A 19,830-nucleotide genomic window follows, 5' to 3' on the forward strand; every position below is an offset into this window, starting at 1 on the left:
TAGCGAATGCCATTTTTGTTTTATTTTTCAAATTTCCTCGCCCATTTCTGACAGGCATGGCAAACAGTGTCTGTAAATTTGGTACAAAGCAAAAATACTGTTTTTTATATGCATGAAATTTCAAATAAATACAGACGACAATCTTGAACTGTTACAAATACGCTCCCAGACAGCAGCAGCGATTCACTGTACAAAAAGTTTTTATTTTTATGCTACAGCATATATGATACAAAAAAAACTTGGTATCCAAAACATTATTGCATATATTGTAGGATAGAACACAATGTGGTTAATAATTAAATTATACCATTCAAATCAGCAAATTAAAATTTACAAAGAATATAATGTACAATCACTAGGTTTGGGGAATTTTATGAGAAAGTTACAGTGCTACTTATACAACTCCTAATGATACAAATTTACTGTACATATAGGGTTGTTTCCAATTGACAATTTTTGGACAGGATTCAGTACAAGTTTACATAGATAAAAGCACTCCTCATGCTGGCTGTTCTGTAGTACTCAAAGCTACAATGTTATACAACGGCATTCAGTATACTGTTATGGGAGTATTATAAAATAGAACTGCCTCCAGCCAGTACACTTGTTTAGTCACTGCTAATTAATTACACTATTGTTTACGTTAGATATTTGTCTGAATTTGGTTGTGCTTGCTGCCAGCCATAAAATAATGATAAAACCCACCAGATGCACAGCACTTCTAGGGTTTCTTGGTAATACAAGTAGAATATATAGGGATGCTCTATTTTTCCATGCTAAAACCACAGTCAGCTGGCGCACATGTGATAATAAAACAAGTCAGTGAAAATGACACAGTCCCCGTTAGATTTTTGAAAGTTCTCTTTGTGCTCGTCATATTAAAGCGGAGGGGTTGTTGCGAGCTTGTCCTTGAAACTTGAGTTCCAAGTGACGTATACAACAGATTGTTTATTTACATCAAAACAAGTGTTCCGTGTAGTAGTAATATGGTCAAAAATAAAAACAGCCGTTATTCGGCCATCTTTGATCTGATTATGAAACACACTGATATGTATGATGTATGTGCCAAATTCGAATGAAAATGGTACATAAATTGTGGAAATATAGTAGTAAGGCCAAAAAGTCAGTCAGATGACTGAAACAAATTGTCATGGACATGCATCCTAACATGTATAAAGTACATGTATGTGCCAAATTTGAATGAAAAAAAAAACAAGATGCCTGCCAGTCGACCATCTTTGATCCAATTGCAAAATAAATCGTTATGGACATGTATCCTAACATGTATAATCTATGTACCAAGTTTGAATGACAACAAAGCATGTCCAAAATACAACATTTTCAAAAAAACAAGATGGCTGCCAGTCGACTATTTTTAATCAAATCTCTAAACCACTGCATGTGCATATGTCCCACATAAGATACATTTTGTACTAGGCACATGCAAAGATGGACGGACACACAGACGGACGGATGGACTCAGGAACTCACGAACGGTTGGGGACATGTATCCTAACATGATCTATGTATTAAATTTGAATGAAAACTGACAAAGCATGTCCAAAATACGACATTTTCAAAAAACAAGATGGCTGCCAGTCAGCCATCTTTGATCCAATTGTGCATGTCCAAATAAAGCATGTCCAAAATACAACATTTTCAAAAAACAAGATGGCTGCCAGTCGACTATTTTGAATCAAATCTCTAAACCACTGCATGTGCATATGTCCCACATAAAGTACTAGGCACATGCAAAGAATGAACGAAATCGGTCCACAGGATTCTGAAATATGACTCTGGACAGACTGACGCAAGGATGGACTGACACACACACGGACGGACGGATGGACAGACTCAGGAACTCACGAACGGTTGGGGACATGTATTCTAACATGATCTATGTATTAAATTTGAATGAAAACTGACAAAGCATGACTTTTTTTTTCCAAAATACGACATTTTCAAAAAACAAGTCGGCCATTTTGAATCGAATCGCTAAACCACTGCATGTGCAGATGTCCCACATAAAGTACTAGGCACATGCAAAGAATGAACGGGATCGGTCCAAGGGATTCTGAGATATGACTCTGGACGAACGCATGTACGCACAGATGGACACCGAATTATAAGTCCCCGTTTTCGGACTTCGTCCGAACGGGGACTAATAAATGCGATATTTATCTTGAATGCGGCATAAAACTAAATAAGAGACAAGTTGTGAAATGCGTTTTTCAGATTCCAACAAATCTGGACAAAAATACCAATCTTTCACAAAAATGCGATTCGTTGGGGTTATATTAAGCCAACCGAAAACAAAATTCTGCCAAATTTGGTGTTTTTGTATGGAAAAATCCCTTGCATACGAACACCTAATTACACCAAGAACCGAGAACACTTTCCTGGGGTATTTGAAACCAAAAATTGTCATTCCAGCTCAGCAGCCAATCAGCGACGGGCTCACAGTTAGATGACAATTTCGGTTTCAAATATCCCCGGAAAAGTGTTCTATGTTCTTCGTGTAATTAAGTGTTCGTATTTAAGGGATTTTGCACGTTACACCACCAGTCTTTGGGTGTTCAACAGTGTGAAAAAATCAATGAACGGTTCCAGCCAGATGCTGAATAGTTCTGGGACAGTCTGACCCAAGATCTGCCATTCCATGGCTAAAAAACCTGGCTTGAGACTATGAAAGTGAATCAGCTATAGTGTGGATCCCCCTAAGGGATCTGTGTAACTGAGCCAGTGTTCACAGGTTCTGCAACCAATCCAGTCTGTCTGGATAAGAAGTCTGGGTAAGAAGAAACATTACCTGTTTTGTTTTGTTTTTATAGTTCATTACAAGATGATCAATGTTCAAACTTCTATGGCAACATCGAGTTCTGTCAGAAACTAAATATTCTACCGATATTGCCAAGAAACCAGGGGTGTGATGCACATGGTGGGTAATACTAATTATTTTACCAGGGGATATCAGCTAGTTGCAAAGGAAGTACAACCCACTTTGTCTAACTTGTCCAACAAATATCCAACTTAAACAATAGTGGTAATAATTAGAAGTGAATTGGTTTAATGAATCAGATGCATAAAGTTCATTTCACAAAGATATGGAGTTTATATAGTTGTTGGTTGTCATAGGATATACACATTGCAAGTAGCCAACACGGCTACAACAACAACACATCTTTGTGGAAAGGAACGTACAAAAGTACGAAGTCGTATACGGTGATATCAACAAAATATTAAAGGAACATGAGCTGTGTTTTTCAGCAATCATTTCATATTTTTAATCTATATAATACTGTGCAAAATTGCTATTGCAGTACCGAACAAGATTTCCAGCTGTCTGTGTACTGTATGTTACATACACATCATCATAATGAACATTCTGGTCTTATTCTGGAGAGCAGAGCTACATCAAATAACATTCTATGTTATTAAGACATGCACCACTGTACCATGTATTTATATTTGGCCTGAATGAGCTTCTGTGGAACAACGGTCCAAGAGCTGGTGAGAACAGCTAAAATACAGGAAACAACACAAACTCAACTTTGAAATAATTCTGAGAAACCATGCACATGTAGAGGTAATATGGTGTTACACTGTTCAGGAGTCTCAACAACTATCCAAAAGTAGTTTTCTGTGAGTTGTCGGCCTTTGTTTTCACCATGATGATTGCCAGGAGGTGAAAATGCCCGGATGTTCGCCCCTGAGAATACTCAATCTGTGTTCATTAGGTACCACAAAGGTGAGTTTAAAAATAGGAACAAAAATTGCGAACCAATGCAGTACAGCTGCAATTACAGGATTTTGATACATGTAAGTAGTAGGAGTCATTGAAATCTATACATCAGTGGGAAAGATCATGCATATTTATATGATGCACTCTGTATTTACACAAAACTTAGACTAGAAGAAAGAAATTACTAAATGAGATCTGAAAGAAACTTTTCTAAACTTCATAGAAGTTAATAATCTCAAGTAAGCAAGATAAAATATGTCCATAGCCTTCTTTAGTAGACTGTGATTGTGACATTGTGCCTATCAACATACATCTATGTAATGTATTGTGCACTACTTGTATGCAGTGTATGAATGCATTTGGTCAATACATTACCAAGAACAGGCAAAAACATCCTTTTGACCCTATTTTTTGGCCTTTTTTTAATCGGATCTAAAAACAACATGACGTACATCAAGCTACCATAATGTTCAATGTGCACTGTATTACAAAGTTTTGGTATGACCGAAATTCATATCCGAGATGGCAGAAATGCTTGATTTTATTGCAATAAAATAGGTGCTATTCAGCTATCTAAAATAGGATTGTCATACAAATGTATGTGCATTTGTATGAGATGATGTACATACAATGTTTGAATATGATCAGTCAGAACATCCATTTTAACACCATTAAAACAAAATGGTGGATGTACGCATAGACACACATACACACACACAGGTCAATCAGTAAGTTCTCATTTGAATGAATTGATGTTAATCAACTCCATTGCCTCACTACTAAAGCACATTGCATTCTTTACATATATATGGTTATAGAAATGTTTGAAACTTAGAGCAGAAGAAGTGAGGGTTGATAAATCACTGGCTGAAGAAAATGCAACTGTACTCCCCTTTCTGCGAGTCCAAATGTTGAGTGGTTTTAATTGTTAGTAACATAAGAACTAGGAGAATTAAGATGTCAGGTCATTACAAAAATTGTCACTACAGAATGTATCTAAATTATGTACAATATTAGATTTTGTATAACAAATATTTTTTACAACCAAATATCAAACGGAAAAAAAATAACAGTTCCTTATTAAAAAAGAAAACAAAAAACAGTTGAAGGAAGATACATACAAGCACCTTCTGACACAACAATAAATTGTAAATTTACATAGTATACACATTTTGTTCTACAGTGGTTAAAATTTATTTTAGTATTAACTCTGGATTTGTCGTCAAGTTTTCCATGTGTGTTATTTTGGCCTGGACTCTATCTCCAAGTCTATTGTATCGCTTCTTAAGGAACATATCCAGTTCTCTCTCCCGCTTCTCTCTAGAAATAAAATAAATACTAATTAAATATACATACATGTATATATTCCTTTTACATACTTCTTACCAACTAACTGACAGCACATTTTTATAAATACTTATCAGAAGCATGTGATGACATTCAGTTGTCCGACTCATTAGAATATTTGCTCTTTTATTTAATCCTAAAAGTATATTTATTCGTTTATTAAATTGTGAAACTATTCAAACAACGACATGTGTCCTCATAATAACTTACCTTTGTACAGGTCCCGTACTAGATACTGGATTGTTATGTATGGGAAGTTTGGTGCCATGTGGGAAGTCCTCACTGAATAAATGACACAGAAACAAATTAGTTTAAAACATACACATTGATATTATTGATATTCACTCACCTCAGTGTTTTACCTTGTTAAAGGATCATGGGATGTTTAAAATCCATAATTTGACAGAGACATGGAGGCTATTTTATCTTAAAAGATAATGTTTCTCAGATAACAATAAAACGAAAGATTTGCAATGAGTCCCATTCTATTGTTATCATGTCTGCTTTGGCTGCAGTTTATTTTATTACCACAATTCTTTCAACTTCTTGCAAGATATTGCAGTGAAATGCTGTTATTTGGGTATATCTTGCATGTTATTATGATGCTTTAGCTAAAAATGTATGTCTGCCACGTTTTTTCAACAACAATATGAGAACGTGCAATTCGCTACTTGGACAATTTAACTCAAAATGACACTCAGGAGAGAAATTTTTGAGTGGAATTAGGGCACTTAGATTGAGTATTTTACGTGCAGTATTTTGTGATTCACTTGATAAATGCTACTGTTGTTCACATCTTTGGCCAAACATCTTGGTTTATGAGACAAAGTAAACTACTTTTATACAAAGTGTGGACAAAAACGACTCGAAACGAAACGAATTCAAACAACACTTTCTACTGTAATGAATGAATATCAGTTTTATAAAAAAAAAAATGCAGGAAAAGTAACATTACCGAATAATATATGATTTTACTATTCTCATTATGAATTCATGAATGCAGCTTGCATCAATTCAAAGGCTTCAACATTTTTGGCACAACTTTCAATATCATTTAAAAAGGTTTAAATTATATACAATTGCAACTATGTTTATTTTTAAATTTTAGAAGAAAAGATCTGGTAAAAAAATAGAAAAACCTAAGAATCCAGAAACAAATGCATTCAGTAATTTTCAGGTACAGTGTTTATCTTTTTTTAAATACCCAAGTATACTATTATTATGCTTCTAAACAATAGGGATTATTTTCTTGTAAGTCTCACTGTACTAAACAGCTCTACTAAAGCTTTCAAATTGGTAAAATCATTTTTTCTTCAACCTATGGACTGATTGTGTAGTACTTTAAGTACTATTTATGGGAGTCTAATGTTTATGAGCATCGACAGTACCTACATCATCAGTATCTTCAGCAGCATTTTCTAATCGGATTTCATTAATCTACTTTCTGAAATGACCAAATCATCCAGTACTATGGTCAGAGGTGGTAAACGCCATGCTCCTTCAACTGCACATACCAGACTGTGTGATTACGAGAGTGTCACAATGACTGGCATTTACAGCAACCACTACTACTAAAGTTGACTTACTGCTCTTTTGATAACTACCGTAAACAATCACTTCAGTTCAGTTTTGTTGGTAGTTAAATTTAGAAAATATGTTTCCCAAGTGGTTGATTTGTTTGAATATTATTTCAATGTTTTAAAATTAGCTTGAAATAATACACCACCATGAAATCTCTAATTTAGGCATCAGGAAAAAGCGATAGGCCTAAATTTGGTTCTAAAATAGGCATCATGAAATATTGAAAAACAGTACAGAGTACAGTCAAACATGAAAAAAAAAATGTTATTTAAAGTGCCTGTGCAATGCTCATAACACATTTCCAGTTTTGGATAAGTGTTCCACTGAAATAGACAGACCTGAAACAGTTAAATGTTTTCGGCTTTCCAGTCCTAGCAGAAATAAAAGCGTGCCACCAAATGCCAAATATGAGAGGAAGCCATACTCTTGAGCTATAGTTTTATAATACTATTAATGATATATATTTTTGAACGGTGATTTTTTTGAAACATTGTATTTTTGGCAGATGCAGCAATGTCAAAACAAGTGTAACCCATTCACATTAGCCTTAACAAACTCTTGAATTAGTGTCAGTGACTACAAAAAAAAAACTAAATAAGACTCTAATTTAGGCATCAGAAAAGATTGAAATGTTTGAAAAATGATGCCTAAATAGAAATTTTACAGTAATTGAATATTTTTTAGCATTTACAATGCCAGTAAAACACATTGTATGTTTACCGGTACATGGAATTCAAACACACGCTGTGCAACGACTACCGCTTTTTAATCATTAAGTGTTCGGGAAACACATTGTTTTGCTGCCCTCAGTGTCAGTTCTGATAGTTACAGCTTCTATCTATAACACTATTACTTCACGTACACATGTAGCTTACAGTGACATGACAGACTTCATGCTTACATCTACATGACAGACTTCATGCTTACAGCAACATAACAGACTTCATGTAGCTTACAGTGACATGACAGACTTCAAGCTTACAGCAACATAATAGACTTCATGTAGCTTACAGTGACATGACAGACTTCATGCTTACATCTACATGACAGACTTCATGCTTACAGCGACATGACAGACTTCTTGCAGCTTACAGCGACATGACAGACTTCAAGCTTATAGCAACATGACAGACTTCAAGCTTACAGTGACATGACAGACTTCAAGCTTACAGTGACATGACAGACTTCATGTAGCTTACAGTGACATGACAGACTTCAAGCTTACATCTACATAACAGACTTCATGTAGCTTACAGTGACATGACAGACTTCAAGCTTACAGCGACATGACAGACTTCATGTAGCTTACAGCGACATGACAGACTTCAAGCTTACAGCGACGTGACAGACTTCATGTAGCTTACAGTGACATGACAGACTTCAAGCTTACAGCAACATGACAGACTTCAAGCTTACAGCGACATGACAGACTTCATGTAGCTTACAGCGACATGACAGACTTCAAGCTTACAGCGACGTGACAGACTTCATGTAGCTTACAGTGACATAACAGACTTCATGCTTACAGCGACATAACAGACTTCATGTAGCTTGCACCTACATAACAGACTTCATGTAGCTTACAGCAACATAACAGACTTCATGTAGCTTACAGCGACATAACAGACTTTATGTAGCTTACAGCGACATGACAGACTTCAAGCATAGAGCGACATAACAGACTTCATGTAGCTTACAGCGACATGACAGACTTCAAGCTTACAGCGACATGACAGACTTCATGTAGCTTACAGCGACATAAGACTTCATGTAGCCTACAGCGACATGACAGACTTCATGTAGCTTGCATCTACATAACAGACTTCATGTAGCTTACAGCAACATAACAGACTTCATGCAGCTTACAGCGACATGACAGACTTCAAGCTTACATCTACATAACAGACTTCATGTAGCTTACAGCGACATAACAGACTTTATGTAGCTTACAGCGACATGACAGACTTCAAGCATAGAGCGACATAACAGACTTCATGTAGCTTACAGCGACATGACAGACTTCATGTAGCTTACAGCGACATAAGACTTCATGTACCTACAGCGACATGACAGACTTCAAGCTTACAGCGACATAACAGACTTCATGTAGCTTACAGCAACATAACAGACTTCATGTAGCTTACAGCGACATAACAGACTTCATGTAGCTTACAGCGACATAACAGACTTCATGTAGCTTACAGCGACATGACAGACTTCAAGCTTACAGTGACATAACAGACTTCATGTAGCTTACAGCGACATGACAGACTTCAAGCTTACATCTACATAACAGACTTCATGTAGCTTACAGCAACATAACAGACTTTATGTAGCTTACAGCGACATGACAGACTTCAAGCATAGAGCGACATAACAGACTTCATGTAGCTTACAGCGACATGACAGACTTCAAGCTTACAGCGACATAACAGACTTCATGTAGCTTACAGCGACATAACAGACTTCATGTAGCTTACAGCGACATAACAGACTTCATGTAGCTTACAGCGACATAACAGACTTCAAGCTTACAGCGACATAACAGACTTCAAGCTTACAGCGACATGACAGACTTCAAGCTTACAGCGACATGACAGACTTCCTGTAGCTTACAGCAACATGACAGACTTCCTGTAGCTTACAGCAACATGACAGACTTCATGTAGCTTACAGCAACATGACAGACTTCATGCTTACAGCGACATGACAGACTTCATGTAGCTTACAGCGACATAACAGACTTCATGCTTACAGCTACATAACAGACTTCATGTAGCTTACAGCTACATAACAGACTTCATGTAGCTTACAGCTACATAACAGACTTCATGTAGCTTACAGCAACATAACAGACTTCATGTAGCTTACAGCGACATAACAGACTTCATGTAGCTTACAGTGACATAACAGACTTCATGTAGCTTACAGCAACATAACAGACTTCATGTAGCTTACAGCGACATAACAGACTTCATGTAGCTTACAGCAACATAACAGACTTCATGTAGCTTACAGCTACATAACAGACTTCATGCAGCTTACAGCTACATAACAGACTTCATGTAGCTTACAGCGACATAACAGACTTCATGTAGCTTACAGTGACATAACAGACTTCATGTAGCTTACAGTGACATAACAGACTTCATGTAGCCTACAGCGACATGACAGACTTCAAGCTTACAGTGACATAACAGACTTCATGTACCTTACAGCAACATAACAGACTTCATGTAGCTTACAGCTACATAACAGACTTCATGCTTACAGCAACATAACAGACTTCATGTAGCTTACATCTACATAACAGACTTCCTGTAGCATACAGCTACATAACAGACTTCATGATACAGCGACATAACAGACTTCATGATACAGCGACATGACAGACTTCATGCAGCTTACAGGGACCATAATTGTTACACTGACATAAAGAAGATAACATAAACATAATATACTTACCTAGCTTGAACTGTTTCTGGTCTAGGACTGGGACTTTGTGGTAGATCAATCAAAGGAAACTGGGCATTCACCATTTCAGGTGTCAGAATTATTTTGTCAGACTTCTCAGGCAATTCATCCTCACACTCCTCTCTCTCGTCATCTCTGAAACATGCATAAAATTATATGTGAAGTTAGACTGACATACATGAAGTTCCTGAACATTCATACACAAATAATCTAAGCATCACATAATCAGTGTTAGTGTGCTATCACACTTGTCAACTAACAATTTTGTGGACAACCACTACATGTATTTTTGTTCAACTTGTCCCAATGCAGATGACTTTTTTTTATCTAATATCAACTTACAAACAAGTCATGCATGGCACAGTCCCTGTTAGTTATCAAATTTAGGATATATAGTTTTGTTTATAGTAATATAGCTGGAATATAACCATGTCAGGAATATGATTTTTTTAACATTAAAATGATTGACATTTGTATCTGATCGTCAAACAAGTACTTGTCCATATTGAGAGATATTGCTCTGGAACAGCATTCAAAATCAGCCATTTTGAATATATATATATATATATATATATATATAACATGATGTATAACGAATATATAAAATTTGAATATAATCAGTCAAAGCATTTAAGAGATATGGCTCTAGAAGCCCAATCATTAAAACAAAATGGTCACCAGTCAGCCATTTGAATCCAATCTGGAAAATAAAATGACGTGCATCAGGAACCTGTAATGTCTAATGTATGTTATAAGTTTGAACAAAATCCATCCATAAATGCAAGAAATGCTTGATATTTGAGGATTTTTTTAGCACAAAAATAGCCACCATTTCGCCACTTTGAAAAGGAACGTCAAACCAATATATCCGTATATCTATTACATGATGTATAACGAATATTAAAATTTTGACCATAATCAGTCAAAACAAGTCAGACATATGGGTCTGGAAACCCATTCATTAAAACAAAATGGCCGCCAGACAGCCATTTTGAATCTGATCTGAAAAATAAAATGATGTGCATCAGGAACCCGTAATGTCTAATGTATGTACCAAGTTTGAACGAAATTCATCCAGAAATGCCAGAAATGCTTGATATTTGATGATTTTTTAGCACAAAAATGACCACCATTTGGCCATTTTGAATAGGATCGTCAAACCAATATATCTGTCTATCTATGACATGATGTATAATGAATATTTAAAATTTGAACATAATTAGTCAAAACAAGTCAGCGATATGGGTCTAGAAGCCCAATCATTGAAACAAAATGGCCGACTGGCAGCCATTGTGAATGTTATCTGAAAAAAAAAATTATTTGCATCAAGGTCCCACAATGTCTAATGTATATTAAGTTTGAACAAAACCATCTGTAAACAGCAGGGAAATGCTTGATTTTGATGATTTTTAGCACAAAAATGGCCTCCATTCGGCCATATTGAATCAGATCGTGAAACAAATTGACGTGCATATGTATAACAAGCAGCCTGTCGGCTGAGATAGCTCCGCTGTTAGCAATGCACATGGCAATTAAAGAACAGAAGATATCATTAGAAAATGAACAAATCTGAGAGAGGTCCACATGTAGTACCTATATGTATAATATATCAAAGCAATTGGACTTGCGGTTTTCAACAAGAAGTCGAAAATATCACTTTTTACCAAAAATTACAAAAATATTCATCAAAATTAGAGAATTAAAGATATCATTATGAAATGAACAAATCTGAGAGAGGTCCACATGTAGTACCTATATATGTAATATCAAAGCAATTGGACTTGCGGTTTTCAACAAGAAGTCGAAAATATCACTTTTTACCAAAAATGACAAAAATATTCACCAAAATTAGAAAATTAAAGATATCATTACAAAATGAACTAATCTGAGAGAGGTCCACATGTAGTACCTATATATGTAATATCAAAGCAATTGCACTTGCGGTTTTCAACAAGAAGTCGAAAATATCACTTTTTACTAAAAATGACAAAAATATTCACCAAAATTAGAGAATTGAAGATATCATCATGAAATGAACAAATCTGAGAGAGGTCTACCCAAGGTACATATACACCAAGTATCAAAGCATTCAGGCTTGTAGTTTTCAAGAAGAAGTCGAAAAAGTAAAACATTGACACGGACGACGACGGACAATCACTCATATGATAAGCTCCGCTCGACAAAGTCGACAGCGGAGCTAATAACATGTATGATGTATGTGTGAAGTTTGATTGTGATTGGCTCAGGCATTTCTAAGATACAGGTCGGCACGCAAGCATGCACACACACATGGATGCACGCACGGACACACAGAGGTCAAAACATAAGTCCCTGTTTTCAGACTGTGTTCGAATGGGGAATAATAAACATCACAACAGATCACCATTTATCATATAGAGTTTAGTTAAATGTTTTCTCACTAATGTTATCCTGCAAGTGAAGTCAGGCAAATTTCAAACTAGAATGAAGATTAAATTTAGAGTGGTTAAGATATGTGTATGAGGCTTAATATTTGAATGATAAACTTACGATGTATCGCTGTAAGCAAGTTCTTCCCTATCATCTACAGGTAAACCATCTAGTAATACAGGCATATCTTCTGGTAACATATCTTGACTGAATGGATCAGTCCTACACCACAAAACAAAAAGTCCTTGTATATATCGTGAGAAACGAATGAACATTAATTACAATCACCCAGGACATGTACGTTTGTTCCCTGCACTTTGTGAAAGGAAAAGGTCCTATGATGTTTAATACTGCATTATTGAATTGCAGAAGATAAGGTCATCCTCAAACATGCCCGAGTGAACTTGTTTTGAAAATCGCTGTGTACTGCAGGTCAACCACATGCCTGTCGCAACATAATTTGTCATCTTTGAACGATCAGGCCCTGAGCCTCTTCCAGTCATAGTTGGATCGGTGACACGTTAAATAACACTATTAGCATTTTTATTTCATATTATGTTATCATTAGCCACATATAAATTGTAATAGGTACTTGAATTTTATTATAAATGAAATAAAATATATTATCATTATATATGTATTATGTTTTATGGTGGATATTATTTTGCATTTTAAATTTCAGTTATTATATGCACAGAGATATAGATCCATGGTATATGCTAATGTGGCTAATGGAGAGTGCTAACACAGAATAGTTGAAAACATCAGACAGCCGAATTCTGGAACATCACTTAAGTTACTAGAGTAACCAGATAATTTCAAGGGATCGGTGAAATTAGCAACGTCATTTTTAGGATGGTGACAAATCAAGGTTTTCCATTGGGTTCCAAATCATGCACAGCTTTAGCGATTGCAAGAAGAATATCCTTTTTATAAGTTGGACGATGAACCACCAAATTTATGGAGAAAGTATTTGAGCTGTGGCACAGTCATTCTATCAAAGTCAACCATGGTCAAAAATGTGAAACAGATACAAGAAATCACTCTGAAATTTAACACACGACACTAGGCAGATTCATGATTTAGTGCCATTTTGAGGTCAATCGTGACCTGCATCACGTGCCTAGCAACCGGTTGCTAGGTCAATTTAACAGTCTCGCAAGATATCGCACGAAGCAGAAAATAGCTTAGTTCTTGTTGAGTTGTGGAATACTATAGCTACATTTGGCTTAATGTGGCACAACTAATGTTTGAACTAATACACAATTGGTATCTTAAAGAAGCCTCAGCTTTTAATTGGGGTTCACCAACCATCAAAATAAACTAGACAATTTGTTATAAATTAATTCCATCTCACCACTGAAACCAAAGTACATGTATTTTATACATTTTTGTACATGATTGCAACAATTTCTAAATATTTTGTATCCAGTAAAGCAAATTATGCAATTTTAAATTAAATTTTGATTTCCCGAAATTATTTCAAAATCAGAGCACATGTCAGTCACTTAGAATCAAAAATACACGTTTGTAAGTTCTTGAAAAATATGCAAAAGTACAATTAAAGTGAATAGAATCTGCCAATGACATTCTAGGAAAGTGTAAGCACCTTTATATTTGTTTTAACCATCAATACTATTGCTTAAAGCAGCACCAAACTTACCATCTGGGAACCCAAACATTGGTTAGCGTTGGTGTATTTGATAGTGAAACCAGGCCTTGTGATGGGAACTTCTTCCATTGCATAACTCCACGTATCACATCCTATTGAGAAAGATAACAGTTTAAAGGTATGTTGTAAAGTTGCACTGAGAAAATTAGCTTTTCAAGGGATTACAATCACCAATTCAAATGTTCATCTCGATTCTCTATACTCCATACTCATTTCAACAGCACTTTGGGTCAACTGTCAACAGAGGGTTTCACAGTAGTTCGTAGTAAGAGGCACTATAAGGCAATGGGGAGGGGTTGGTCTTACCTCTCTGTCTAGAAATTTCTTGAGTGTAGCAGCATGTTTACTATTAGGATCTTTATGAGTATACCTTGGCAATGGACAAAGATGGAAATCAGGATCTACTTCTGCATATGGCAAAGGTGGTAAAAATACCTGTAAACCAGGTGATGGATTCTGAAAAAGACAAGCAAGTATATGCATGTTAGACCATTATTTTCTTGTATACAATTAGGTAGAATGAAGTCTTGTTAATAACACTGTGCTCTTTTTTGTAGCAGTTTTTACTATGTATCGTGCTGTTATATTGTTTTGAACAGTTGTGTCTAACTCAATCACTACTAAAATACTACTACTTCACAAATCAAATCACGTTTTCAGGCATGCAAGTTTTAACAGAATGTTAATATTATGTGAGATATATCGATATGCTGTCATAATGATATATAAAATAAATTTTTGAAATTTAGTGCCTCACCCCCTTGGCTATTATCGCCATTGAAATGAGATGATTAGTACTTGAGATATAAGTGAAAAAGCCCAAAACTGAATAGTAATATGCATGGGATTTTTAACCCAAAATAATCAGGTCTGTGGATTATTCCACAGCATCTATGTACCAAGTTTCATCAAAATCAAACAAGTTGACAACTCCCTAATATTGCCAAACCGCCAGTTGTGAACTTTAAATCTCATTTATTAGGATTTCCACATGAAGTTACACAGATCGGAAAAATGCATCATTATGACAAGGACAAATTAACGTTATATAATAAATTCTCTTAGCATTATTTTATGGATATTTTTGTGAGTGTGCATGTATGTATTAAAATATGCACACCCATTAAAATTATCAAAACTTCAAATGCAAGTGAACAAAATAGTTATTATGGATTTGTAAAAAAAAAAAAAAAACATATTTTTAATGCTATTATCTAATTGTATTGAGAAATGCCAAGCCAGTCTATAAAATTGTGAACAAATATTTCTGTAAACATTACTAATCATGAAAGACGCCCATCGTGAAGCATCATGTTTACTTACAAAAATATGTAAAGAGGGATATTCAATAGGATTGAAGAGTGCAGGAGGTGGAACTAATGCCATGGCTTGTTCCTCGTTATGTGATCTCTCTATAACTTCACCAATGAGACTCTCTGTGGGTTCATGAACCCATGCTGCTCCTGGAGGTGGTGGTGCTGGCAGTGAGATAATTTCATCCTACAACAAATAGTAAACAGTATTATTAACTTCAAACAAGTGACACAAATATTGATTTAAATTTGCAAGTTACATGTACATGATATATTTATACAGTTTAGGAATAGAAGAGAATTGATATGCCTTAAAGAAATAGGGGATTATAAGTATAAAACAGATTCAAAACGTTCGGCACCAATGATGAAAGCATGACAATATAGAGACACTAAGTAGAGATGATCATCGAGATGATACAAAATTAAAATTTTTGGGAATGCAGTGAATGAAAACTAATTTCAGAAAATAGCACGCATGATCACAGGTAGAATGTGGCTTGAACTACTGTTGGCCATTACTTGATTATGGTAGCTGTACATTCACAAAAGATATGGAAGTTATATTTACCTCAGCACCTGTCCTTAATGGTTTGACTAGTTTAGGAGGTACATACCCGCTCGATGAATTATGAGTGTTATGTAATTTGTAACCCATGCATTTGTATTGTTGAGGAACCTGATAATAAAACATAACAGTCAGTCAACAAATGTGTAGAAAACTGAGACTAAGTATCGTCAATGCCATAATTTGAAGAGCATGACAGAACTGTAGGACAACAATAGGATATTGATACTACAAACTTTATCACCATCATTACTTTGCCTTATTTCCCTAACCTGAAGGCCATGTATGGCCTAACTCTCCATTTTATGTATTGACTTCTTGTCCTTCACATAAATGGACAATAGATAGAAGTTACAGACTCCTGTATATATATTGTGTACTCCCACATTTGTGGCCAAACCTTGGGTTTGTGACAATGTTGCAATACAGAAGTAAGCTACATCTCTTAGAGTGATTGAACTAGATAGCTTCTGAAGCTACAAAATTGAAACCTTGTCGTTGGACACCGATTTAGTTGTCTAAATAAATACAGTCTATAGTGACTATCATGAATGGGAGGAGGATGGAAAAACTATTCTTCAAAATGATCTGTTTGACAACCCAAAAAGGTGTTAAATACTTCTGCCACACTCAGTTTACCTTTAAAAAATTGTGAATCACCAAAAATATCATGTCGAGTTTGGGTAGGATCCAAAAAATTTGAAAACTACAATAATGATGAAGATTTATTTTTTCCTTCTAATCTTACACATGGTCATCAAAAATTGTTATTTGATTAATTTTTTGTGGGCAGTGTTATGGTTACAAGGTTAAACAAAAAATCTTTTTTAAGTTGGTCCTCGGGAAAAGCCCACCTCTAACTCTCCCCCATTTTAAATGTTGAGACCCCAAGCTTAGAAATAAGGAAGTAATTCACACCTTTAGACTGGAATATGGAACTTTTCTCTTCACAAACACTTCTGTTGGTTTATATGGGACTGAACCAAGTGCATCTGGAGCCTGTGAAATAGAAAACAGAATAATGAATTCTAAGAAACTGCCCCATTATGTTTCAAATGAACCTGTCAAACCAACTATGAAGTTTTCATTTGAATATGAGGCTAAGTATCTTTTCTGAAAAGAAGTATTTGTCATAGTAGATAAGTACAACACTTGTTTGCTCCTCTACAATTGAATGCTCATGTAACTTACCATGTCATCTTTAACATTTGGTGCTGTGTAAGTAGGGAAGGCGTATGGTAAAACATTTTCTCTTGTTATATGCAATGGTAAATCTTTAATATTCACATCTTTATTGTCACCATAGGTCGCTATAAAAAAAATTATATCGTAAGATTCTGAAAAAGCATGAGCATGGATACCATCCCACTAGAACATTTCATTACAGTAGAACTCATAAATGAAACCCTAATTCATTCATTTTGCAATAGTCTATTAAACTTTATATGTTTTTTGGAGCCTGAAATCATACAGCGGAAGTGCCCAAGTGTGTGTGAGCTTGTTAGCCATACGACAGAGGAATGCAAAAACCATATCCACCCATTAAAGGTTGTATCAGTAAAAATGAATGGAATTGTTTCATTAATCTTGGTTATTAATTTTATTTCCACTATTTATTCAAAGGGTTCACAAAACAAATTGATATTTCTGTGCCTGACTGTCACAACATACAAAAGACATGAGAGCATTCTAACTTTCAGTCATGTGAAAACTATCGCAAATCTTTCAAACTAGAACCCCAGCTAGAACCCAAACCAGAATACGTAATCTCTATAATCTGGATTGATATAACCCCTATGTTTGACTGCTAGTTATAGTGACTGAGATTGTTGTTTTATAAAGGCAAGCACCACTACATAACACCAAAACAATGACTGTCATCTATGGAAGACAATGTATCAGTAACTGGCTGAAACCAATTTGATACGGATTAGAAATACACTGTTGTAGAGCCAATAAGAACACCAGTGTTCGCATTCACAAAACCAACAAAATTTACCGATCAACATAATTAGAAAAGTTAAATTGTAAGAAATCATGACTGCACATCTCTCCCTATTTTGCTTTATGGTTTAGCCCTAATTGACACCACCACTGACCATGAACAGCTGGCAGTTATAATCTTAGTAGATATTTGTTTCATTAAAAATGTTAAACATAAGAAGTTATTGAGCAAAAAGTTAAAGGGCCTTTGATAAAGTTTAACATAATGAAAAAATCAAAGAAAATGCTGAAAATAGGCAAAAAATAATAATTTGGAGAAAAAAGCACATTAAGCTAAAAATAGGACTTTCCCTTCACTTCATTACAAGGTAAACCAAAAATAATGGTGATGTTGTCAGAATAGCGGCAATTTTGTCAGTATTATAACGTTTTTACCATTGGTTTCTAGGGGTTGAGATATTAGGCCAAATTTCAAATTCTTGGCTGGTACAAATGTAACATAGGGTGAACAAATGATATATCGTGACTAATCCTAAATTATTTCATGAATCAAGGTTTTAAAAAGTGTTTTTTTTTAAACATTGTGTTTCTTAAAATTGTTTTAAAAAAAGCAATTTTTTCATACAGGACATTTGTCGTTCATACTAAGGGAAGACTTTATACTGACTAAGTTTTATAAGTTTGGAACAGAATTAGTAAAGTGCACACAATAACAATTACCATACTTCTCCGAGTATAAGCCCAGGGGCCTGAACATGTAAAATCAGGAAAATTAGGGGGTGGGCTTATACTCGAGGACCACCTCAGAAAAGATAATTTCTTGGGGGGTTTAAAATTGTAACCATCTTCCCAACCATGAAAAATTATCCAAATTACATTTTTTGTTGACAGCGTTGGTCTCTGAGAAATTTTACGTCTTTTTGATTTCCACAACACTTTTTAAAACGAAGAAACAAACATGTTCATAAAAATACACACGTTTATTACAATACGGTTTACATACCGTCTGAAATTGCGGTGCAAAAATGGGTAGGGTCTGTGGGAAAACAGTCGAAGGCAAAACTTTTTTTTATCATTAATATCTTCATTGTGAAATGCAATTTCTGCCATGGTGTTTTTCATCATGATTTGATCTGAACAACTTCCTTTGACCTAACAGGTCACGTCTTTCCTTTACCAATCAAAATGCTGTGTCATACAGACAAAGTTTTCCTGATTTTGTCAACGCAATGCGGAAGTGAATGTTAAAATGCGATCTGATTTGGACAAAAAAAAATGGTGATTTTTTCCCTAAAGCTGTTGATTCTCAATTTTAGAAAGATAAACTGAGGGTGGAAGAAGTATTTAAACTTTTCACGGTCTCCAACAAGTCATGTCAAAGAATAGTTTGCTCGTTCACACCCCATTCATGATAGTCTCAATGGACACGATTATTGGGAAAAGTAAAACGATATTCAATGATCAGGTTTCACAACTTGACATTCACATTTTTGGCATTTCTAAAACTACTACTCAGAAGAAATATGGATTGCTTCAGTATTGCAACATCGGGGTTCATCCTGAGTAAATAACAGAATAGAAAAGATCCGAACCATGTTCCGTACGTTTGCCGGCCATGCACTCAGAAATTAATGCGAGTTTTCTCGTAAAAGCAGGAACAATTATTATTCAATGAAATACACTTTTTACATGCATATTTGTGATAAATATCATTGACACCCGGTAAAAACACTCTGGGCCTATACTCGGGGATGCCCTCAACCTGTTAAATGTCTAAAAA

At 35.2% G+C, this 19,830-nt stretch overlaps 1 protein-coding gene across 1 annotated transcript in view; it reads right to left on the reverse strand.

Moving 5' to 3' along the window:
- Positions 1 to 19,830, reverse strand: part of LOC100367352 (cilia- and flagella-associated protein 221-like) — a 62,013-nt gene continuing 42,183 nt past the window's right edge. Inside the window, exons 10-19 of the mRNA XM_002733056.3 lie at positions 17,298 to 17,416; positions 17,025 to 17,105; positions 16,110 to 16,217; positions 15,549 to 15,725; positions 14,532 to 14,681; positions 14,217 to 14,317; positions 12,674 to 12,775; positions 10,136 to 10,279; positions 5,300 to 5,371; positions 1 to 5,062 (exon numbers count right to left, since the gene is read on the reverse strand). Of these exons, the coding sequence (XP_002733102.2) occupies positions 4,936 to 5,062; positions 5,300 to 5,371; positions 10,136 to 10,279; positions 12,674 to 12,775; positions 14,217 to 14,317; positions 14,532 to 14,681; positions 15,549 to 15,725; positions 16,110 to 16,217; positions 17,025 to 17,105; positions 17,298 to 17,416 (1,181 nt within the window). The 3' untranslated portion in view covers positions 1 to 4,935. The remainder of the gene's footprint in view (positions 5,063 to 5,299; positions 5,372 to 10,135; positions 10,280 to 12,673; positions 12,776 to 14,216; positions 14,318 to 14,531; positions 14,682 to 15,548; positions 15,726 to 16,109; positions 16,218 to 17,024; positions 17,106 to 17,297; positions 17,417 to 19,830) is intronic.

This window comes from Saccoglossus kowalevskii, chromosome 7 (genome assembly GCF_978046115.1).
Source record: "Saccoglossus kowalevskii chromosome 7, keSacKowa6.1, whole genome shotgun sequence".
NCBI classification, from domain to species: Eukaryota; Metazoa; Hemichordata; class Enteropneusta; family Harrimaniidae; genus Saccoglossus; species Saccoglossus kowalevskii.